The 25,383-nt window shown below is 41.9% G+C and overlaps 3 protein-coding genes across 3 annotated transcripts in view; 2 read left to right on the forward strand and 1 right to left on the reverse strand.

Annotated features, from left to right (window-relative positions):
* The window catches only part of LOC132796704 (E3 ubiquitin-protein ligase highwire), a 63,214-nt gene extending 49,910 nt beyond the window's left edge, over positions 1–13,304 (forward strand). The window contains exons 14-22 of the mRNA XM_060807961.1: positions 889–1,002; positions 1,223–3,942; positions 4,952–5,466; positions 6,124–7,443; positions 8,412–9,872; positions 10,589–10,930; positions 10,994–11,458; positions 11,521–11,714; positions 11,774–13,304. Coding sequence (XP_060663944.1) covers positions 889–1,002; positions 1,223–3,942; positions 4,952–5,466; positions 6,124–7,443; positions 8,412–9,872; positions 10,589–10,930; positions 10,994–11,458; positions 11,521–11,714; positions 11,774–12,257 — 7,615 coding nt within the window. The 3' untranslated portion in view covers positions 12,258–13,304. The remainder of the gene's footprint in view (positions 1–888; positions 1,003–1,222; positions 3,943–4,951; positions 5,467–6,123; positions 7,444–8,411; positions 9,873–10,588; positions 10,931–10,993; positions 11,459–11,520; positions 11,715–11,773) is intronic.
* A 2,746-nt stretch (positions 13,305–16,050) lies between these two features.
* The window catches only part of LOC132795886 (potassium voltage-gated channel protein eag), an 85,401-nt gene continuing 76,068 nt past the window's right edge, over positions 16,051–25,383 (reverse strand). The window contains 4 exon segments of the mRNA XM_060806824.1: positions 16,051–21,260; positions 21,262–21,528; positions 21,530–22,291; positions 24,185–24,472. Of these exon segments, the coding sequence (XP_060662807.1) occupies positions 21,045–21,260; positions 21,262–21,528; positions 21,530–22,291; positions 24,185–24,472 (1,533 nt within the window). The 3' untranslated portion in view covers positions 16,051–21,044.
* Positions 18,539–25,383, forward strand: part of LOC132795887 (glucose dehydrogenase [FAD, quinone]-like) — a 130,644-nt gene continuing 123,799 nt past the window's right edge. The window contains exon 1 of the mRNA XM_060806826.1: positions 18,539–18,542. The gene's annotated coding sequence lies outside the window, so the exon portion shown is untranslated. The remainder of the gene's footprint in view (positions 18,543–25,383) is intronic.

The raw sequence follows: 25,383 nt of genomic DNA on the forward strand, positions 1-25,383 counted from the left end.
TATGTAGTACACATACATATTACATACATGCATACATACATACATACATACATACATACATACATACATACATACATACATACATACATACATACATACATACATACATACATACATACATACATACGTACATACATACATACATACATACATACATACATACATAAATACAAACATATGTACCTTCATTCATATTTATGGGGTCAAAGATGACTTCCTTACTTAATCGACCTTTTTTTATTGTTGTTGTTATTATTGAAAATATTACTTCTATCGCGTGCCAAGCGATAAGAATTATGGCAAGTTATTTATACCCTTTTAAGGAAAGCATTGTCTTAGTCACTTTGCAAATGTTTGGTTGTGTAATTGTGAATTGTGATTGACAAGAGAGTTTTATATTTTACCTAAGAGAACAATTTTCGTATTTGTGTGCTAACTGACTGTTCCTTGTTCATGTGCGTGCTTGTCCCTCACACTCACACGCACACACATGCATACAGGCTTGACACCTGCTGCGAGAGCGCATCGCTACGTGCTCTTCCCGCGCTGCCCCCCGCCCAACGACTGGCCCCATGAAAAGAAACATACGAGCGTACGTGACCATTTGCCATTGACCACTGCATGTCAAAGAGAGACAGAGTGAGAGAGGGAAAGAGAAAGAGATTGTTCTCGAACATTCGGTTAGCCTTTGATGTCTCTATTGTGTTTGATTCTGATTGGAATGCATTCAACATTTGATTTCACTACGGGAGTTTACCCTTGATGTGTGTTGCCCCTTTTTCCTTTTCTTCTCTGATTCTTCCCTTGCATCGCTGCTTCACTATTTAATTTCCTGTCTGTGCTCTCTCCTAATTAATCAATTGCATTTTTCGATCATGTCATTTGCAGTTCCCAGTCAAATGAGCGACAATTTCTCAAGGATTTCATTAGCGGCGCGCCTGGATCATCGGGAGCTCGCTTGGCCGCCTGGCTGCAGCCGGAATCACGGCTCGATCCCAACAAGTAAGTGTGAAGCGTTATCTATCGCATTTTTGCAGTGAGAATCACCGTTATCATTATGAGTAATGTTTACGCTTGACCTGAATTTAGAAAGTGTCCAGATCGCTGTTTAAGTTTTAGAGGACTAAAATTCAAATGCTGCCTTAACTTCCGCTGATTCCATTTCTTCTCTCTTTTTCTTTTTTTTTTCCATCTCTCCTGTCGCTCCATTTCTTCATCTCAGATGCGAGCTAAACACGATCACGGAACCCTTGCGGTATGGCTGGCCCACCCAGGTCACAGTGACCATACGGGATCAGTACGGCGATGCGGTCCTGGTGCCAGAGTTGAAGGTGGAGATCAAGGCGATACCAACTGGACCGGATCGCAGCGGTGGCGCTGGGAACCTGAAGATGCGACGCACCTCCTACGCCGAGGATGGACAACACGGCATAGGCGGCATGGGACTGGCCGGACAGTTGGGCGGAATGACGCCGCCACCGCGTCTCAACTACGAGGCGACGACCAAAGAGAAGATGTGCTTCAAGGCGATCACATTCATGAAACCCTACACGAACTATTCGTTCGAGGAGCTGCGGTTCAGCAGCCCGGTGCAGACGCGTACCACGGAGGCTCTGTGTGCCCAGGACATGGAGGACGGCACATTCAGTGTGCACTGGACCCCGAACTCGGTGGGCGGCTATTGTCTGGCCGTGACCATCGATGGCATACCCCTTGAGGAGGTCTATCGCGTCGAGGTGAAGGAGGGCGTCCTGCCGCCGCCGGCACAGCGCTCGAATGCCGCCAGGCGACCGCAGGCCCCGAGCAAGCTGCGTCGCTTTCAGGCCAGGCACAGCACTGGACTGCGTATTCGTTCGCATCCTACGCTGCAGTCGGAACAGGTGGGCGTGGTGCGGTTGGGCGGCATCATATCGTTCATCGATGAGATCGAGAATGACGATGGGATCTGGCTGCGCCTGAGCACCGAGTCGATACGGCAACACTGCACCATGGGCTGGTATCCCACCGAGGCCTGGTGTCTGCAGTTCAATCAGCATTTGGCTCGCACGCTCCTCCAGCCTGTGACGGATGCGCCAACCAAGAGCGGACGTTGCAAGTCCGGGGAGCTGACGGATCTGAGTGCCACCAGTCCGTGTGGCAGCAATGGCGAGAGTCCCACAAGTCCCGTGGCAACAAGTCCCGGCAAGGAGAGCGGCGAGCGCAAGATCTTCGAGACGACGACGTCAACGGTAACAACAACGACGTCTGCGGTGACGACGACAACCACAACGACGACGAGCAGCAGCTCTGCATCCGTCTCCGTCTCTGCGTCCGCATCGGTCTCCGCCTCCGCCTCGACTAATCCTTTTCTGCTGCCAGCGGCCAAGTCCACAGAGCAGCTAAGCGACACGGAGCAAGCTACATCGCTGCCACCCACTGAGCTGCTCCCCGGCAATCTGGGCTCCGCGATAGCGGGCGTTGTGGGCGGTGGTGCCATCAAGTTGCAGGCGTTGCAAAAGTGGTTCAAGGGCGATGCCATGGATCAGCAGCAGCAGCAGCAGTCGTCGCCCTTGGCCTCTGGCGTCTCGGTGCGTGAGATGGTGCGTGCCATGGGCGCCCAGGAGTCGCCGTTGTTGCCACGCGGCGGCAATGGCAACAGTCGCCTCGAACAGCAGCAGCAGCAGCAGCCACCGAACGAAACCGACACGGACTTTGACATCGCGAATGTGCGTCGCATGAACTACACGGCCAGCCAGACGGCAGCCCTGCTGTCCACACCAAAGCATACGCCACGTCGTGGCGTCGCAGCCAGCGAGGCAGCTGCGGGTGCCGCACAGATCGCCCAGCTGGAGGAGGATCTCAGTCTGTTGCAGATCACGACGACGACAACCGCTTGCAATACGGGCATCGAGCTGCAGAGCGAACTGCAGTTGGCGGACTCCTCGAGTCCCACCGCAGCCACCAGCAGCTCCTCGACGTCGGCTAATGCCTCAGGTACGGCGACTGCCTCGGCATCGGGCGGCTGCTCCAAGCGCAGCACCATCATGGGTCCCATCAAGCGGGCGATGCCGCCTTCCTTCGCCGAGAGCATACGCGCTGTCTTTGCGGCGCTGCTGTGGCACGAAGGCGTTGTCCACGATGCGATGGCCTGCGCCAGTTTCTTGAAGTTTCATCCGGGTCTGCCCAAGGAGGGTGCCACCGTGGTGACTCGGCGCGGCGAGTCGGGTGATCCGCGTCTGCAGCTGTCGCGGGAACAGAAGGCACAGCAGCGACACTCGGTGGAGGTCGCGAATGCCGGACATTATCTGAACATACGTCCATCGACGCTGGAGACGTTGGCGAAGAGCGGCAACTGTTCGCTGCATAATCGCAGCAAGCATCGCAAGGCGACGTCGTCGTCGTCGGGTGCCGCTGCCATCGAGGATCCGTCGGAGAAGCTACACGCTCTGCCGGAGCTGGTGAGCGTGCTGCCGCCGGCTCTGCGTTGTCTTGTGTATCTCTGGGAACAGATCTGCGCCGGCTGCGTGCACATTGTGCAGTCGAATGCCCTGGAGCAGCGCGAACAGCGATTGTTGTCGCCCGGCGCCAGGGAAGCCAACGGCGAACTGGATGCAAAGGAGTGCAAGGGGAATGGCGGGGAACTGGACAAGGATGCGGCGGGTAAGAAGTGCAAGCGTAAGAAAAAAGATGACGGCAGCTGGTGTGAGATCTGTGAACTCTTCCTGCCCATGCCCGTCACATATCACATGCGCATCGCTCATCCCGGCTGCGGCAAGTCCGCCAAGGGCAAGGGCTACAACTCAGTGGGCATCTTCTGCGAGGGCTGGGCCGGCAACTGTGGCGAAGGCGGCAAGGGCGCCTCCAGCTGGTTCCTCATGTGCGACGCCTGCCGGGATAAGTATTTGGCCAGCAGTCGCAGTGCCAACAACATCAACATTTCCGCTCCACACGTGTCCAATGCAGGTGAGTTTTGACTTTATCGATCACTTATCGATCACTTTTTAAATTCAAATTCTGTTGTAGTTTGACTTATTATTAACATAACTGGCGAATGACTTGCATTTATCGCTAAGTGATCGCAATAAATAATGATATATTCTTATATCGTTTATCGACTTATCGATAAATTGGTGAAATTATAATACATTATTGAATTATCAATAATACTTAAGGCTGCTTTCTCAGTAGAATATTCATGAAGTTGTAAGTTTATTGACATTAATTTGTCACTCAGATTTTTGCTGCATCTCATAGAGATCGATAAGTATTTATCGCTTCGAAATTGATCAATAAATTGTTGTAATTAAAAAAGATGACTTTATGTAGGTGTGATTATTTTATAACTAAATTGTGAAGTTCAATATATTCTCCTATATATTAGGCGATAAATTTATGAAATGAAAGCAAATAATACTTTAGACACGATTGGAATCCTAAATAGTAGTTTCTTTTTGAGTTAGATAAATCATTAACTTTATTTAATATGTACTTCATTTATTGCTTAACAATTTATTCATAAATATTCCAAATGGTTTCGCTCAGAATTTTATTTTGTGTATTTTCATAAATTTAATAAGTTTTACACTATTAAAGTAGTTATCAATGATCTTGAATAATTTCAAGTTATACTATATTTTCATTGGCAATCGTTTGATAAATCAAACATAAATTCGCTAACCAATTTATGTTTCCTTTATATATTTTCTTAGAGGTTTTACTATTTTATCCCTCGTTGTTTGAATGCAGTCTTATCTTTTAACATGTTTATAGTTGTGTTAATGACATGACCAAACATGTCTCGACAAGTCGTAAATAGTTGTATCTGCACTCGTGTGACGACACGATTAAAATACTCTTGCTTTCCTTTTTCTCTGTTCTACCTACTTGAAAAATCGTGTCACGACACGATGCCATCGTTATCTCTCTTTTTCTCTTTCATTTGACTAATTACCTACCAATTCGACACTTTCAGCTACTGAAATGAACCTGTTCGGCGTGAAGACAACCACGCTGATAGCCAACTCGGAGGTCTACACCACAATGCGAGAGAATGCCACATTCCTGCTGGAGCTGTGCTCCTCGAGCAGCGCCAGTAGCAGCCTTCAGGCGACAAGCAGCAGTGTTGCTGCTGCTGGGACAGGCAACAGTGGCAACCAGAAGAGATCGCCACAACAGCAGATGTCGATGGGCATGCCTGTGGTCATTGAGCATCAGCATCTGGGCATGCCTGATCTGAATCTCAGCAACAAGCCGAGCACCAGTCGAGCTGACTCCGCTCGCAGCAGTCGCATTGGCAATCGACTCAGTGGCAAGTTTACGCCCTTCCGCAAGAGCTTTGTGGGCGTGCCTCCTGCCACGCCAGACAACGTTTGGCTGGCACCCGACAGCTTCGCCTGCCTCGAGTGTCTCGGCACCGCCGCCCACGAGGATCTGCCCTACGAGATGTTCGGCCTGGGCAACGCAAACAATGAGAACGGCTACGATCGGGTGAGTTTATCATTAGATTAAGATATGAGGCAGCTAAAGAGCCTTGGTAATTAGTAAATAATGAAATATATGATTCATTTGTACTTCGAAGTAAATATGCATATAAATAAAGCAAATTTAATAATGCATCAATAAATAATCCATACACTTTTTGTAAGAAAATTTATGTGAAAATAATAAGAAGGAATGATAGGGAGAAAAGGAGAAGTTGTAGACATAAAATAAAGAATTAAAAAAAAAAAGGTGACCAATGTATTAATAATATAAACTTAGTTATTTAATTTCATATTTAAAATGAAGTTATTTTAATTTCTTGTATCTTGGACACTTTTATCTTTTTCTTCATACTTTGAGGCATTGCAATAAAGATAAATAATACAAAAATTATTCTACGAACTTAAAAATTAAAAAGAAAACAAATCAAATGAAAGCTTCGAGTGTACTGTGAGATATCTCTACTAAGAAAACCAAAAAAAGTGCAGTATTATTCTAAAAATACACCAGAATAATTTACTGAAAAATATTCAAATATACCGAATGCTAAAGTTGTTATATATGTTGATATAATTTTCAATATATACCATAGATTACAAAATATACCAAATGTAAAATTTATTTGTAAATAACTTTCTAATTATTGATTTTTTGTTTTCGCAGCCACTGTCGGAAATCTCTTACGAGTCGTGCGAACCAAACAACTATGAGCTGATGTCCGGCTCGCTGGCGAATCCACCAGCAGCCACTGGAAGTGGCGGCGGCACCTTGTCCAAGTTCCACCGCAGCTACTCGATGGGTCAGGGTTGGGCAGCGTTGGCTCAGCAGCAGCAACAGCAGCAACAACAGCACCAACAGCTGCAACAGCAGCCACCGACAATGGCGACTGTGGTACCATTGGATGCCCAACCCAAGGTCGTCTATCGCAGGCGCAACAACTCGTCGTCGAGCGAGGGCGATGGCTCGCTACTCATCTGCTACCCATCGGAGCATCTGCGTCGCCTGGTGCCACAGAAACTCTTGGCCAGCGTTGCTGTGTTGCATGCCGCATCCAATGCGAACGATGCGCAGTCCTCAGCCGATGCCAAGGACGATCGCCAACAACAGTTGCCACCGGTGAGTCCGTTGCCATTGCCAGAGCAGAGCAGTGCGCTCCTGACGCGACCTGCGATGGCGTTCATGACCCAGAAGCATGAGCTAGACCGATTGCGCGGTGCAATGCGACGCAGTCTAGGGATCGCCGCCTGCCGAATCTATGCGCTGCAGGCGCTCAACTGGTTGCTGCGCAGCGTCACCCAAGGCGTTTGTCTGCACGATCTGATGTGGTGGTTTGTCAGCTCGCTGGCGCTGGGTAGCGTTGAGCTGGTGGATGGCAAGTACGAGGAGGCCGAACCGGCACTGGAGCATCCCGTTGCGTATACACAGATCAGTGGACGCTTTGCACACTTGATCACACAATCGCTGCACATTCTGTTGCAATCGGTTGCGGATCTAACGCTGCATCTACCGCTGGGATCACCGCTGCAGCGGGTGGCGATTCAATGCTTTGGCATACGCTTCCGGCAGGCCGATCATCAGTTCCTGCATAGTTCACATGTGTTTGGCAACATCTCGAAGATCTTGTCCAAGTCCGATGAGCAGAACGATGCCATGGCCATGTCCACAATGCTGGCAGCCACTGGCAACGAGATCCACTGCGATGCCGAGCATAATATTGCCACAGCTAGCAATCAGCTCAACCCCTCGAGCAGTGTGCCGGGTGCCAAAGTCATTTGCTACACCGATTTGGCTGGCATGTTCGAGGTGACGGTCTCGTCGCGCCCCGCCATGGCGGAGTCCCTTACGGACAACTCGACGGAGACGTTCTGGGAGAGCGACGAGGAGGATCGCAACAAATGCAAGATCATTGAGCTCTCAATGAGCAAGCTTAGCTATGCCTGCAAATTTGTGCTCGTGCACATCGACAACAGTCGCGACATTCAGGTAAGTTGAAGATGCATCCCAAATACTCTCTTTTTATAGTGCATGATTGGGAAACTCTGATAAAGTTTTTTTTTTGTTAATGATGTAAATTGGTACCCGTAGAAGGTACTGCAAAGGGTCGGTGTTGAACAAGGTTAGTACTTGTAGAAGAAATATTGGTGGCCGTTATTTATATACATAGATAAGAAATTCGCTTGCTCTTGCTAGGATCGAACAACTACAAAGTTGTGATCTACATCGGTTCTGCGGGAGGTTGCAACTGCATAAGATATTATTGTATTACATTCTTATTGCTTTGAATCGGTACTACATTAAATGGTACTGCAGGAGGTCGAAACTTATCAAAATAAGCTACCCGCTTTGCCGGTACATTGCATCGGTAATGTAGGTAAACTACAAGGCTCTGCTCTAAATTAGTGCAGCAATAGATTGCTTATCACTTGGATATTTTCAGCCGAATAAAAAATTGTATAAGATCGGTATGGTTTTTGAAGTGAAGGCTTGAAGGGTTTGAAGACTCCATAATAAAAAGGAACTGCAGGCAATTGTAGTTTGTCTCGGTCGGTAGATCAATGCAGCACTAGGTTAGTAATTCACTAGATCGGCAAACGCAAATTTTTGCTTGATAAATATCTATTACAGCTATTGCACTATTTGAGAAGTGTTAAGGGTTCGTATTGGCTTACATCGCTGTACTACATTAGGTGCGCTCCAAACTTGCCTATCCCATAAGAATAAGATTGCAGTAGGTCGATGCATATATACATATATTACCACAAAGTTCTGCAGGAGGTTGCTACATTCTACATATTCACCAGAGATGGTTGAAATATACTGCTCTGTGCGGTAGTGCGCTAATTACCGATTCAGAACTAAGTTAGGTACCAGTCCTAAATCAATAGCATGGCAAATACAACGATAATTAGACCCACTTAACGCATTACCTCACTTTCCATCTCTATTCGCAGAACAAGGTGCTGAATGTGGTGTTTTATGCCGGCCAATCGCTCGGCGATACCAATCTGATCAAATCGGTGGATGTGGATCAAAAGGCATGCGTTTGGATAGCGGCCAAAATCAGCGATGAGAGCTCCACACATTTTCGCCTTGAGCTCCACGGACCGGAGAACACACTGCGGGTGCGTCAAATCAAGCTGCTGGGACTGCCAAGTGGACAACAACAACAAGGAGCAGCTGGTGCTGCTGTTGCTGGTGAAGAGTTGCTGGCAGAGCATCGCTCCAATCTGCGCATGTCACACGCAGCACGCATTCAACAGCAAATCTGCGAGGCGGAAACACTACGGGTCTTCCGTCTCATCACCGGCCAGGTCTTTGGCAAGCTGATCAGCAATGTAAACGATGCAGTCACAGCCACTGGCGGGGGAGCAGGCGGAGCTGCTGGCTCCTCTTCGGTTCTGGATGGTGGTGGCAACTCCATGCTGGCGGACTCACTTGATCTCCGGGAACACATGGTCGGCATACTGTTCTCGCGCAGCAAACTGTCGCATCTGCAGAAGCAAGTGATTGTGCACATTGTGCACGCCATCAAGAAGGAGGCGCAACGGGCCAAGGAGGACTGGGAGTTGGCCAATTTGGCACATGTCCTCAAGCATCAGCCGGCACAACAAACAGCCGCAGCACCTCAGTCAGCGACCGCTGGCGCTTCAGCGCTCATCTCCAGCGACAGCAGCTCGGAACGCAGTCGCGCCCCGGACACCTATTGCTTTGAGATGCTCAGCATGGTGTTGGCGCTCTCCGGCAGCGTGGTGGGTCGCTCCTATCTGTCGCAACAGTACGGTCTGTTGAGGGATCTGCTCGGTTTGCTGCACACGGGCAGCGATCGAGTGCAGCGTCAGGTTACGGCGCTGTTGCGTCGCATACTGCCCGAAATAACGCCGGAGAGTTTCGCCGAGCTGCTCGGCGTGCAGCGGCTGCCACCGGCGGACTACAGCATCGCGCATCAGAGTGCCAGCGACTTTGACATGAGTCGCTTGGGGCTGCTCGACATTTTCCTGGCCGTTATTGCCAAGTCACTGCAGTTGCAGGTCAAGGTAAAGACAACGTCGGCCAATGCAGCTGGCGGCGTTACGGTGCCAAGTGGCGGCAACACAACGGCTGGCGGAAACACCGGAACGGGAACAGCGAAGTCGGGACAGCTGGAGAAGACGCCGGCATTTGTGCGTCTCTGCAGTTCGTTGGATCTGTCCGTGCAACTGTTGCGTGCACGTCCCACAACAGCGGAGCAATTGGCGACCGCCTCATCGACTGCCTCATCAACGGCGCCCGGTGGCAGCGATCCCTTTCGCTTTGATGCGGCGCCTGTGAAGAAGGAGTCGAAACGGAATCTTAATCAACGCTGGTTCCTCAACGGTATCATCTCCACCAAACAGGCGGAGAGCATCATTGGCCTCATACGGGATTTGGCAAGCGTAAGTTACTTGATTTAGTTATTTTATTATACCTACAGCTATATTCTTGATCAGCGTCAACAGTATATTTATATACTAAATATTGCTTTCGGTATATTTATATATTTTGGTATATTATTTTGGGTGTACTATATTGATATACCAAATATAGCTGTCGGTATATTTTAGTATTTCTTGGTGTATTTATGTATGTGGTAATACTAAATTGATATACCATATATGCCTTAAGTATATTTTCGGTATATTAATGTGGTAGTACTATCAAATATTTTTTAGTATTTTTGGTATATGAATGTGACAGTTCTATATTGATATACCAAATATAGTCTTTAGTATTTTTTGTATAATAATTTGGTAGTAGTATTTTTAATACTAAATATTGCTTTCGGTATATTTAGAAATTTTTGGTATTTTAATTCGGTAGTACTATATTGATATATCAAATATAACCATAGGTATATTTTCGTATTTCTTGGTATATTTATGTGGTGGTATTAAATTGATATACGAAATATTGTGTTAAGAATATTTTTTGTATTTTTGGTATTATAATAATGTGGTAGTACTACCAAATATATGTGTCCTTCGGTATATTAGTAATACTATATTGATATACCAAATATAGCCTTATCATAGTCGAGCACACTCGACTCTAGCTCTTACTCGTTTTCAAATGTAAATTCAATCAATTAACCATACCACGTCTTACTTTGCAGGGCAAGCTAAGCGAGAAGTGGTCACAGATCACCAAGGCGGCCATTGCCGAGTCAGTGTTGAATTTAACACGCCTCGAGGAGATCTATCGCACGCCGGAGCATTGCACAAAAACGGCAACATTGTGGCTGGCGTTGGCCAGTCTCTGTGTGCTGGAGCGTGATCACGTCGAGAAACTCTCCTCGGGCCAATGGTCAAAGCTCTGCGACACGCGTCCCATGTGCAGCAATCACGACGATGGCGAAACGGCGGCGATCATACAATGCGAAACCTGCGGTTCGCTTTGCGGCGACTGCGATCGCTTTTTGCACTTGAATCGCAAGACGCGTTCACATAAGCGCACGGTAAGTTGTAAAACGTTGAGTCCCCAAATAAGAATGCATATAATTTGAGATACTACTTCGCAGGTGTGCAAGGAGGAGGAGGAGGCGATACGCGTGGAGCTGCATGAATCGTGCGGTCGCACCAAACTCTTTTGGCTCTTGGCCCTGGCCGACTCAAAGACCCTGAAGGCGATGGTCGAGTTTCGCGATGGCAGCCACACGATCATTTCGGGGCCACAGGAGGCAGTCGGACGGTGTCGCTTCTGCGGCCTCACTGGCAACTCGGGTCTGCTGGAGATTGGCAACGTGTGCGCCGATGCCCAGTGCCAGGAGTATGCGGCCAATTCCTGCCTGAAAACAAAGCCCTGCGGTCATGCCTGCGGCGGCGTTGCTGGCGAACGCAAGTGCTTGCCTTGTCTGCAGCATGTGTGTCATGCACGCGAGAATGAGCTGGCTGAAGAGCTGCGCGATCCGAAGCTAACCCAAGATGCCGATGACATGTGCATGATCTGCTTCGTTGAGGCGCTCTCGTGTGCGCCCTCCATACACGTAAGTCAGAGACGAGAGAAAGTTCAACAGTATCAACAGCTAATCGTGAATTTCAATTGCAGTTGGAGTGCGGTCATGTGTTTCACTTTCATTGCTGCAAGGCGGTGCTGGAGAAACGCTGGAGCGGACCACGCATCACCTTTGGCTTCTCGCTGTGCCCCATCTGCAAGGCGGACATACAGCATCCATTGCTGGCCGACATTCTGGAGCCCATCAATGGTCTCAAGCAGGACGTCAAACGCAAGGCGATCATGCGGTAAGTACGCAACGGACACAATGCCATCGACTGTAACTAAAAGAACGCATTCCTAACAGCATTAAGTACGAGGGTGTGGTCAAGGATACCGATAGCAAAGATGTCACTCAACTGGCCATGGATCGTTATGCGTATTACGTGTGCTTCAAGTGCCAGAAGGCATACTATGGCGGCGAGGCGCGTTGCGATGCTGAGATCGGTGAGAAATTCGATCCGGAGGAGCTCGTCTGTGGCGGCTGCTCAGATGTGGCCCGGGCACAAATGTGCCCCAAACATGGCACCGATTTCCTCGAATACAAGTGTCGCTACTGCTGCTCGGTGGCCGTATTCTTTTGCTTTGGCACAACGCACTTTTGCGACACGTGCCACGATGACTTTCAGCGCCTCACGAACATACCGAAGAACAAGTTGCCACAGTGTCCCGCCGGACCGAAGGCCAAGCAACTGCTTGGAGACGAGTGTCCGCTGCATGTGATGCATCCCCCGACTGGTGAGGAGTTTGCCCTGGGCTGTGGCGTCTGTCGCAATGCGCAAACGTTCTAGCAACTCCGTTTGAAATTGCATCTGCCGCTGCAGTTGCGAACCGATGACGAAGACGAGGAAGATGAAGATGAAGCTGAGGCTCAGGCTCAGGCTGAGGAGAAGCAGCAGCAAGTAGAGGACGATGATGATGTCGTGGTGGAGGATGTGGAGGCGCGGCGCAGTATTGGCGACGGCGCCGAGGGGCAACGTATGAACAATTAAAAGAAACCCATAAAGAAACCCCCCCCACATACCGACTATATATAAATACATATATATATATAGCAAAGAATAGGCATCATGATAAATAAAATATGCTTACAATACAATTAAATGTAAATTAATGGTTTTTGTTCATCATTTTTTTTTTAATGTCTTAATATAAATGTCATACGAGAGATGCAATTTTTAGCTATATGTGTACTTGACTATATGATTGTTTATTTATTTATTTATTTATTTCTTTATATAATTCTAATTGTAATTGTAACTCTAATTGTAATTGTAATTGTAATCAATTAACTGCATTTTTTTTGGGCGAGAGAACAAATCTCTTTTGTACACACATGCATAGTTAGCACACACACACACACACACGTTCACACTTGGATACACACCACACACACACATACTCACATAACTTATTCTTAAGTAGGTTTGATATTCGGAAACGGAAATGGAAGCGAAAGCGAATGCGACAAAATGATAGGCAATGTTAGGATCTCATCAAGATGATTAATTATACGTAGATGTGAATTGATTGATAACATGAAATACTTTTAAAATGTATGAGAGAAATGAAAGTTTATGCAATTTGCAATATTATTTTTAATACTCACTAGAAACGACAACAAAATGAACCACAAAAGCAAATTCACTTTATTGTTTCGAAACCATGCGAAAAATAATGCAAATTATGCAACAACCATGTAATAACTAAAATATATTTATTATAAATGTGGCAAAAAGAGAAAATCAAAACACAAAAAAAAAAACACACACGAACAAAAAACAACCCCTAAAAAGCAAATGTAATTAAAATAAACAATAAACAACTAATTCAATTACATTTACCTGTCGACTTATTGCACGGAATCAATTACGTTTTGGTGGGACTTTCAGTATCTTTTTTTTTTTGTTTGACGAAAAGCTACTTTTACAGCTTATAAATCACATGAAATGGCGATTTCTACATCATTCGACAATCACATACATGAATTTCCAATTGCTATTAGAAATTCCATTTTATTTCAAGTTCATATTCACAAAATAAGAGGTGAGAACATTATGAACTTGTAGCACGTCGTCTGAAAAGTTGCCGATCCTTTTTGATGTGATCATCACGATGATTGCTAACAAAGTTTCAGAAATTTGAGTCCGTCAAAAAACATACTTTGCATGCAAGTGATTTAATATATTAAATGATTTTCTTACCTTGTAGCAATTGAATTGATTGTGAATTAAAACCAAGCATTGAATCATTGAGAATAAACTAACGACTGTAGATCAATGAAAGGCTATCACTCAGAGAAAGGTAAAACAAGTAAGAAAGCTACAGTCGAGTGTGCTCGACTGTGAGATACCCGCTACCCATTTTTAATAAAGGCAAAATATTGCGATATCATTTTCAAAATATACCGAATATACTGCAAAAATACTAAAAATATACCAAATGGTATATTTGGTATATCGATATAGTAGACCATTCAAAATATACCATAGACGGCACAATGTACCAGATTGTCGGCCAAAGCAACTAAGAGCCCTAGTAAGTAGGCGTTTTTGCCCATACAAAAGTATTTCTTTAATAACTTCCACAATTTTTATCTGATCGCAACCAAATTTCCAGGAATCATAACTACTATAGTATTTATTGTATATACCAAAGCTCTAGCTTTAAAATTTGGCTTGTTATTCGATTTTTTTGATTTGCGGGGGCGGAAGTGGGCGTGGCAAAAATTTGAAACAAACTTGATCTGCGTGCAAACATAAGAAATGCTGTCGAAAAAATTATAGCTTTATCTCTTATAGTCTCTGAGATCCAGTGTTTCATACGGACGGACGGACAGACGGACAGACACACAGACGGACAGACGGACATGGCTATATCGTCTCGGCTGTTGACGCTGATCAAAAATATATATGCTTTATAGGGTCGGAGATGCCTTCTTCTACCTGTTACATACATTTCCTGCCGGCATAAAGTTATAATACCCTTCTACCCTATGGGTAGCGGGTATAAAAAGTTAAAGAATTTTTGTTTCAATTGTATTTTAATAAGGTTGCTAGATAGTTGTAAAGATTATAGTATTAATTATTCATCTTACATTTTGTAATTGACGCAAATGAATAACCGAACTTATTACAGATAATACTCGGACCTGAAGTGATATTCCAATTAATTTGATTTTTCTCAAATTACTATTTTTCTATCAGTAGTTAAACTTCAAATTGAGAAGGAGTAGAAGCAAGCCAGCTCTCTAACATTTTAGTGATTTACACAGAATTAATATGTGTAATAATAATTAATGCCGTTCTTCAGATTCAAGCGAAGTCCCATTCCCACAAAATAGATAATACAAATAAAACGAGCTTAAAAACATATTTATTTTGTTATTGTATTTCTTTCATTCTTTTGTTTTGTTTGCATTTTTGTTTTGTTTTTTTTTTTGTTTTTTCAAATCATTTCGTTTGCGACTTCTTCATATTCATTGCTCTGATAGATCAAATATCAATTTATTCTTCAGCTGCTTTTTCATCTTTTATAATATAATTCTCATAATGAATGAATACGAGTAGTATTTTCACATTTTCTTACGCCTTCTTCGGATTCTTCTTTAACATAGTCAAAGATTTATTAACATGAGTGTGTGTGTGTGTGTGTATATATGTTTGTGTCTGTGTTTATGTTTGTGTGTGTGTGTGTTTTAATATCAATGCTAATGTCATAATAATTAATTTACTATACACATTAATTACAGCATTTATTAATTGATTTTTCTTTCAAATAAATTGTACAACTATGTCATATTGTTTTCTTTTTATAAAGTTAATTTAATTATTTTCATTTTTTTGTGGTTTCTTAAATTTTTGTTAATTTTTTTTATTTGGTATATTTATGGTATTTTCATCAGTTGTTCATAAGTTCAGCGTCGAGGCAAATGCCCATTGTTCTGTCCAAGCATTTGTGGTATATATAACCTATATATTTGTTTTATATAGTTTTGTAAATATGCATGGCTCTCTAAGTTTTAATTTATTAAATTTTCTCGTTTTTAATTCTCGTTAATTTTATAATTTGTATTTTTTCGGGCGTAATACAACGGAAAAACACAATTAAATATATAATATATGAACGAACTATTTTGGAATGTATTATTTTTGGTTGGTACATACAATAATAAGTTGTTATTTATATTTTTTGTTTGTTTTTGCTTTGTTTTTTTTTTTTGTTTTGTTTTGTTGTTGTCAGTAAGATTTGTAAATATTTACTAAATAGGCAGCTTTTTCATGTTCAAAAACAAAGGGCGTGTGTACGAAATCATTCTTGTTTATCATTATAGTAGTAGTTATTACGTTATTATTATTATTTTGTTCATTATGTTCGAGTTGTAATGTTCATAGTCATTAATTGTTATTCAGATTATATTTTGTTGTATACACATCAATTATGCTCCTCAAATTTGGTGGAAAATGTTTAACATTGCTTTCATTTTGGTTTTCTCTTGGTATTTTGTAAAATTTTGGTTCTTTTTCGTCTAGAGACTAGAATCTAGAGTCTAGAGCATAACGCTTAGTACTTTCATTGGTAGTTTTGTTTTTTTGTTTTGTCATACCTTTGCAGAGATAAAAAACAGTATTCTTCAGATGTTCAGAGAAGACATACACATATGATGTATATATACATCGATTCCGTCTGTATGTCAGCTTAAATGCAAACTATTCTCTCAATATTTAATCTACGTTACTTTGATTACTGTATTTATACTATATGTAGATGTGATAGGAACAATTAGTCACAAACTTTGACTTTGACCAAATTTGCTTCAGATATTTTATTTAAGACTTTTCATCGGATCGAATTAATTGATATTCTGTATGTTGACTTTATTTTGTTTTTTGAGATGTCTCTACTAAACTCAAATTGACGTCACTCTGCAGAGGTATTTACTCTTCGATGTACCGAAGACTGGGTTTCATTTATGTTTTAAGAATTTATTTTGTATTTTTTATTCGCATAAATGTAATAGTTTTTTTTTTCATTTCTTTGTTTTTTTGTTAGTTTGCCAAAAGTGTTTGGTATCTTTTTTTTTGCAGTGGGTATACAAAAAATGAGGCGTGTGTTTGGTATTTTTCTTTTTTTTTTTTTTTTTTTTTGAGTGTTTGTAAGGCTTTTGTATCTGTGTCTTGTATATATTCACATTGTTTAATTACAATTTATATCGTTTTTAATAATTAAGTGGCGTATTTTTGGTATTTTTGTTTAGTTAGTTATTATAGTAGTATTAATTATGTACCTTATTATTTTGCTTAGAAAAAAAATTCTGGCGTATAAAAGCTTCTAAAGTTTATTTTAATTTTCCTTGTTTTCATTTTTTGTTTTGTTTCTTTTTTTTGGGTTTCTTGAAATTTTTTGTTGTGTATGTCTTGCTCAACTCTAAATTGATTTTAGTTTGTATGGGATTTCAGTTGGCGCTTCTAAGCGAATGAAGCTGCTATATCTATATATATGTATACATATATTGAGTGTATAGTGTATATATATAGTATATATACATTCGATCACTGGAGTAAATTCATCAAAGGTGATCGTATAATTGTTAGTATTTAATGAGTATTTCTTTTCCATTTAGCTACTTCGGATGAACCTGACAAAATATTTATGTGAATTTTGAGTGAGTTCGAGTTCGAGTTTTTTTTTTGTGTGTGAAATTCGCAATTCCTCGTATGTCTGGTGTATATATATATAAATATCTGTTCGGCCTTTTTTTCCTTTGGTTTTTCTTTTTTTTGGTTTTAGTTTTTTCGATTTTCTTCTTTTCATTTCTCAATATAAATTTTGACTAATTGTCGCACTGACTTAAAAATCGTAATTGCACCTTTCATAATTTGGTAAATTTTTGCTTTTCTTTACGTTGTAGTTAATAATTTCTATGTATTACTCATAAAATTTAAATATTTTCGTTTTGGTTTTCATTAAATTTTCTGGTTAGTTGTGTTCATTCATAAATGTATAAGGCTCTGTGTAGTTTAGCACTAAAATCTACAAAAGTAATTAACAAAAACAGACAAAACAAAAAAACACAATATAAATATAATATGTATATATGTAAGTAATATATTCCGCTGCGATTTATGAGCTTGGAAGCGGAGGAGCGAGTGGGTTAAACAATTCACAATTTTATTATAATATCATTATTGATTCGTAGTTTATTGGTATTTGTTTTTTTTTATTATTTTTTTTTTGTTACCCCAATCAAAAAGTCAGTTGAACGAATAGTTGAAAACTATATTACAGTTAACTCTAGTACCGCTATTCCTATCGATAATACTATATATCGCATATGCATGGTATATGCTAAATATATAGTATATGTATAATAATTTGCTTTTATACTAACTTTGTTGAGTCATTCGTTTTGCCATTTGACCAGTGCGACTTACGCCATATAACGATAATGTAATATATGTATATAAAAAAAAAACTATTAATTTTTAACTACTTATGTACAAATGAGTTCGTTTCTAGTATTTTTTGGATTTTCGTTTAGTTGTTTTGCATTATTAATTAATTAATTTAAATTGTCTAAACATATGCAACAAATTTGTCATTATCATCGAAACTTTGAAGTTAATTATATGTATGTATGTGTGTGTATACGGAATATACATATTTACCATATGTGTGTTTGCTTGTGTGAGTGTATATATGTATGTATGTATGTAGAGTTGAAGTCATGTTGTAATACCACTTGAATTGCTTTTCGATTGAGTTTTTATGGTGCTGCTGCGTTGTCAAACGGAAATCAGAGCTATAACAAGGATTTTGCGCTAATTTGTAAGCCAGACTAAAGGTAACAACTAAAGTCTAGAACTAAAACTAGATAAATAACAACTCTGTAGTCCCCAAAACATAGACTCTAGACTAAGTTTCGATTTTGGGAAGACAATATATGTAACATATGTAATTTGTATGTAAATAGTTCGTATTGCTTTAAAAGTTTTTGGTTTTCATTTTTTAATTTTTTGTTTTTTGATTTTTTGTTTGTTTTTGCATTGTATTTGTGAACGTGTGGGGACTTTGATCTATATTGTGATCTTAACTGATCTTTAATAAGGTAAAACAAACTAATTGGAATAGATCTAGGTGTTTAAATATATAATAATGCTATAAATGTATTCTATCGTTCAAGTGGGGGAAATTAGCTGCAAGCGACGACTTAAATGTAATGAAACCTTTGCGATATTATTCCCATAGATGGCGCCAGTTAGTGTCTTTGTGTACTGTACAATGTACATGAGTGTGTGTGTGGGTGTTATATTATACTAACTGTTATATTTCATAATTATTTTGCATTCTTTTGTAACAATAAACTATATGCAAGTGCAAGCCTTTTTCATATTTAATGCGAGCCTAAACAATATATTCATAATTTAATATTTAGTTTTTCATTTGCTTTTATCACAAAGTATGTTTGTGTACGTGTGTGTTCGTGTTCGTGTGAGTGTGTGGGGTGTTAAACAATTGGAATTGGAATTTGAATTTGTATTGTAAATAACATTGCACAATTTATACTCGTATTTAGTTCATTCATTTATCGTATCGCAATAAAACTCTTTTCTTATTTACAAAAGGTTTTCTCATTCGCCATATTCTTTACTTTCCCTATGTATGTATTATGTATGTGGATGTATAATATATAATAAGTATGTATACATATGTACAAATTATTATTAACCATTTGTCATTTTTATTTAACTGCAGTTTTCATATCAATTGTGTTTTTTATATCGATTGTCCTTTCATTTTGCGGCAATATGTTTTGTGTCTTTTGCCTCGTGTGTTGTTTTTGTTGTTGTGGTTGTTGTTGTTGTTGTTTTTTTTGTTCGTTTTGTTGTGGCTGGGATTTTCGTATAGTTTTCTAGTAGTATTCTGCTCTTCTCTGCTTCTTTGTCTTTATTACTGTTAGTCAGTTTGTTTGTTCACTTAGGGATTAAAGAGTGCTCAAGCCATACCATACTTGTATGCAACTACACATGTAAGTATGTAGTACTACATATATGTACATATATGTGTGTGTTAGGACGGGTATTATGCATTGTATATACACCAACTACATATACTATGTATTTAGGCCCCATTCGATTTGATTTTGCACTAAAAGCTAGCACAGCTGCAAGTTTTGTGAACGGAACATGTACTACGCTTTATATACACATACATATTATGTATGCGTGCGTGTGTGTGTGTGTGTGTGGGTGTATGAGAAAATATACTAATTATGGACACACTGCTAACTAGCTCAACAGTTGCACAACTGTTTGAAAATCAATCACATACCAAGTATTGGCAAGTCGAATTTGCATTGCCAACTACATGCAAAAAGATCAACTATTTGCAACTGGCAGCAATCGCTTTGCCAACTTTGAAGTGGCGTTGCCAACCATATAAAAAAGAAGATGGCGATCGCACAGCGGTCACACTGCTCCTGCCGAATGTTCGAAGCTGACGAGTTGGTGAAGTGTTTTTAACGGTGTCGAAATAAAGTGTAACAAAAATGTAAAGAAAATAATAATAATAGTTGTGGTCGTGGAAGGTGAGTTGCCAATTACTACAACTGTTATTATGATCATTGTTTGCAACTGGTAATTGAAAAAATTGTAAGAGCTTAACACATGTGTGTATGTATTGCCTGTGTGTGTGTGTCTTGTGGTATCTGGTTTAGAGCTTGCGACAATAATTCTGCTATGTACAACTGATTAGGCCTGGTTTTGCCTCCATTAGCGTTTTATCACAAAAATATTAATGTATATGTATAGTATATATAGTATAGTATAATATAGTTTAGTTTATATAACTAGTTAGTTTGTCGCCGTCCAAGTCGCCGTCGCAGATGTCGTCTTGGTCAACTACAATACTCGTATTTTTGTAATTGTTTCGTATATAAAGGTAAATAATTGCAGTAAATGTAGCAAATTCGTAAGCAATATGCTTTGCCCTAAAATACACACAATATCATAATTATGAATCCTTAGCATCCATCAAAAACATACTTCAGAGAGAGAGAGAAAGAGAAAGAGAGAGAGCGAGTGAAAGAGAGTAGCAAAAACATTGCCTGTATGGTGGGCAGGGGTAAGGGCGGCTAAGGGAGCTTAAGTGCACGCGTTACTTAAAGGAGAGTGGGTGTGTGTGTGTGTGTGTGTGTGTTTGAGCGAGGTAGAGTGAAAAAGAGGCGGGGTTAGGCATGATACAAAAGGCAGAGATAAAGAAAGAGAGAGAGAGAGAGAGATAGAGAGAGAAAGACACCTACGAACGAACAGAGATCGTATGTGTCTCTAAAATTAGTTGCAGTTGTAGTTATGCAGGCATATGTCCCTATATAGTAATAGTTATATTATCATAGTATCCATTAGTTGCAAGTTACAGTTACAGTTACGGTTTACAGTTACAGTTACAGTTACAGTTAGAGACTAGGACTAGCTAAGCGTATGCGTAGGCAAACTCAGAAGAATGGCCACGATTGCGGCTCAGTTTTATTGCTCGAAGCTGCTGCTATCCGCCGACTGATGGCGCACCAAAATCTTTGGCTAGAGAAACTCCCGTTTCACGCTGCTGCGACCGCTGCCGGTCGGTGTTGTTGCCGCGCTCGTTGTTGTTGTCGTCGGCGTTCCCGCTCCTGTTGCTGCTGCTGCTGCTGGCGGCGTCGTCGTCGTCGTCGTCGGCGATGCAATCACACTGACGCTTGACGGAAGCTGCTGTGCTGCTGTGAACTCCTCCTCGAGCAGACGCAGATGTAACAAATTCGGCAGCAGCCACCGAACTGGTTGTGGCTGCCACCGTGGCTGTGGCTGTGGCTGGGACTGAGGCTGAGGCTGACGCTGTCGAGCTTGTCGTACCAGATCCAGTTGCGGTTGCAGATCCAACAGCTCCTCCTCCAGCCACTGTGGCCGTTGGCGTCGCGTGTGTCTGCTTAGGAGGCGCCGGTGCTTTCCTGCTCTTCGAGCGTCGCTTTTTGAGCATCAGCGGCCCCAGGCCGTTGCCTCCCGCGCTCGACACAACTTGGACACTTGGGATTTAGTAGACCGCTGGCAGCGCCAGCTCCACTTGCACTTGTCGCTCCAGTTCCTGTTCCTCCTGTTCCTGGTGTGGCTGCTGTCGGCGATGAGATGGTTATCACAGTGTCCACGGGCGTTGTGATCGCAGGCGCAGGTGTTGTTGTCGGCGTGCCAGCTGCCATGATGATCCCAGCAGCTGTTACGCCGCCGCCGCCGCCGCCGCCCGCACCGCAACCCGCACAGATCTCGTCGCCAGGCGTTGTCTGGCCGCTGCTATCGACCTGCGGCGCCAGCCGCTTGACCAGCTCACCCAGCAGATCCTCAATGCGGCCAATGCGCTGCTGCATGCGCTGCAACTCCAGCCGCACATCCACCTTCATGTCCAGCACGGTGGCAATGAGATCGCGCTGTGCCAGCGTGGGCGGCGTCTCACGCAGCCCCGTATCATACGTGTCCGATGTGGTTGCCCTCGAGCTGGCCATCTCGATTTGTCGCTCCCGTTCCAATGCCAAATTTCGTTCCTTTCCTGCACTCCCGCTTCCACTCCCGATCCCGGCTCCCGTCCCCGTCTGTGCTGTGGCACCAACCACAGCAACCGAAGTGCCAGGCGTTGTGGCCGCTGTCGCATTTGACGGCGCATTCGATGAGGCGCCGCCATCGATGACCACACGACTGTCGCGGCTGGGGGGCGAGGAGTCCACCTCGCCACCCTCGTCAATGGTGTCCTGGCGGGCGAGAGTCGCCTGGCTTGCCTGCAGCTTGGGCGCCTTGGGAAATACCTGAACGGGTGACGTTTAATGGACGCATAGCAGGCGCAATGCAGAGAAGCAGAGGCAGACAGGTGGATAGATTTGACAGGTTGACAGATTGAAGATTTTGATGTGACAGATAGATCAATCGATCGATGACGATGACGATTGCGATTGCGATTGCGATGACGGGTTAATATTATTATTATGGCAGGTTCAGATTGAGGTTCGGTTCGGTTGGAGGTTCAGTTTGAGGTTCAGGTTCGGGGTTCATTCGTTCAAGTTTTTGTAGGGAACAGGAGAAAAGTGAGAAAAGTGTTTGAGTTTTCGATTTAAGGTTATGTTTGGTTAATTTGTTGTTGTTGGTTTTTTTTTTTTCATATAAATATATAGTTTGTTGTTGCGCATTCATTCATTGATTGTTTGTTGTTGTTGTAATTGTGGTTGTAGTTGTTGTTGTTTGTTGTTGTTGTTGATTGCAAAAGTTAGATAAAGGTGATAAGAATTGTGCAGTAAGTTTGATTTCCAATAGGTTTTCATTTGTTTTTTTTTATAGCAAGTGGCGCGCCATTTTGAGCGAAATTTTGTTCGGCATCCAATACAGAATCGAATTCAAGTTGTTGTTTGTAGTTTGTTGTTTGCAGTTTTGCAGTTTTGTAGTTTTATAGTTTGTAGTAGCAAGGCAAGCAATGTTTTTGTTTCAAGTTGTTGATTGTGGTTGTTGTTGTTGTTGTTGTTGATTTAATACAAGAGAAAAGTGGTGAACGATAAACGAAAAAAATAGAAACATGTCAATCGATTTCAAGTCATCGCAAAAAACTCTAATAGAACTCGCAGTAAAACTATCGTGTTTTATTATGGTGCATTATTATGTGAATTGATCACAAACCCAAACACACACACACACACGTGTGTATGTGTGTGAGTGTGTGCAACTACACATCAATATTTTAAGGGGGCGGGGGCGGGTTTTTTTTTAGCAGCAACAGCAACAGCCCGCTAATTTTTAAGTTCAACTAGTTAAAATTGGCAGAACGGCGATGCATCGATAACAACTGCATTGCATTGCAAATGAATAGATGAATTGATCGAACTGCGTGTTATCGATATGCACTATACTATCGTTAACTATCGCATGCATCGCTGTCCTTGGCTAATTTGAAAGCCGAACGTGTTTTGAGTGTGTTTTGAGTGCTTGCTACCGGTAGCAATACAATAAAACTATTCAACTTTGAAGTTGAGTGTGTGTGAGTGTGTGTGGTTGTTGTTGTTGTGGGCAACTAAATAAATTATTAGCAGATAAACAAATGATCTAGAATAACTTACTTTGCTTAATTGTAAATGCTTTATTGACAGATTATCGCATTGTTTATTATGAACGTAAAAGTCGACAACAAATTCGTAATTCGAAAAATGAAAGCAAAATGGCGAAGACAGTTTGGCATCGAGTAGAAGAAAAAAACAAAACGAAATCGGTAAAGAAGACGAAGGTGAGCATTAACAGTTTTGTCTGCATTGTTAGTATTGTTTGTTAATTCATGAAATCCAAATTTAACAAAAAAAAGAAAAAAAGAAGAGAACACAAGTCATTTGACAAAAATCTTTACAAGAACTCGCTGTATAAAATTTAAAGTGATCAAGAATTATTCAAGTTTTTTTTTTTTTTTATCATACACGATCTTGTCGTTGTCCATTCAATTGGAATTTGCAAGTGATCAAAAGAGATTATTGAAAAAAAAGATTCTTGTATTGGTTTTTGCTGCTTGCTAATGATGCATTCCAATTCTTTTTTTTTCTTTTTTTTTGGTTGTTTGTTGGTTAGTTTATTATTTTTGTTGTTAGATGTTGTTTGTTAGATTGATGTGTTGTAGTTAGTATATATTTTGCGTTGTATTCATATTGGTTAATGGTACGAGTAATTACTTTATTGCCTTGTCCACCATTGCTACTCGAAGTACTACTCTGCCTCGCTTGGGCAGTGCTCTCACGCAGACTTTCGCGGGCGCTCAAACTTCTCGAGACGGCTACCTTGGCGCTAGTATCGCTAGCTGAATCGACACTTGAACTGCCCAGAAGGCGTCCCCATTTGCTAGCACGGGTACTACGTGCAGATGGTGGACCCGATGAGGGCGAGGGTGATGGCGATGGTGAGGGTACGGCGGCGGTTGTTAGGATGCGTGAGTCCTCGGTTAATGTTAGTTTAGCAGGTAGCTTCTTGGATAGGTTGTTTTCGATTTCGATTTCGTTTTCGATTTCGATTTTGTTTGTGGTTTTAGGTAATTTTTTTAGATCAACGAGCAAATTGGAGTTTAAACCAATTAGGTTACATTTTTTTGTGTTTTTTTTTTTTGGCGAGCAGGTTATGAAGAGAAAGAGAGAGAGAGAAATAGAAAGAGAAAAGAGTAGCGTGTGTGCGGAGACGGAGAGAGAGAGAGAGAGAGACAATCGGAGTCGGATACGGATTCGGAGTTGGTATAAGGAATGTTTGAGTAAGAATTTGTGTGGGAGGCAGTTTTGGTATGTATGTAAAAAGTGTGTTGACAAACAGGTGTGAGTGTGTGAGATTTTTGACGACGGGGGAAAGGGAAAGATAATGTACAAATTTTTCGTTAGTAATTTTGTTGAGTCATATATAGTTTCAATTCAGCCAAATTCGACAAACAAATAAGAAAAACACATTTGATAAGCCAAAGTAACGAAAAACAGTACAGTTAAACAACGAGTACACAGAGTGAGAAAGAGAGAGAGAGAGAGAGCGAGAGCGAGACCGGGAAGAGTGTGTGTTCAAGTGTTGGTAAATGCATGTGGGAAGCGAAACGGAAGAAAACATTGAGCATGTGTGTGTGTGGGTGTGTGAGAGAGAGATAGATATTATTGTTATGCATATTGATGTTGACAGTTAGAGCGTAAGCATGTTAAAGGAAGACAAAGAAAGATATACAACGAGCATAAGTCACTTTGTATCGTATGCATATTGTTGATTAGTAGTATAGAACAATAACAATAACGGTATAATTAGAATACTGCATATGTACAGTAAAGTACAGTACAGTACAGTTAATGGTTAACAGTTAACGGTTAATTATTTGGTTAGTTGGTAACATTGTAACGAACGCTTAACC

This window comes from Drosophila nasuta, chromosome X, assembly GCF_023558535.2.
Source record: "Drosophila nasuta strain 15112-1781.00 chromosome X, ASM2355853v1, whole genome shotgun sequence".
Taxonomy (NCBI): Eukaryota; Metazoa; Arthropoda; class Insecta; order Diptera; family Drosophilidae; genus Drosophila; species Drosophila nasuta.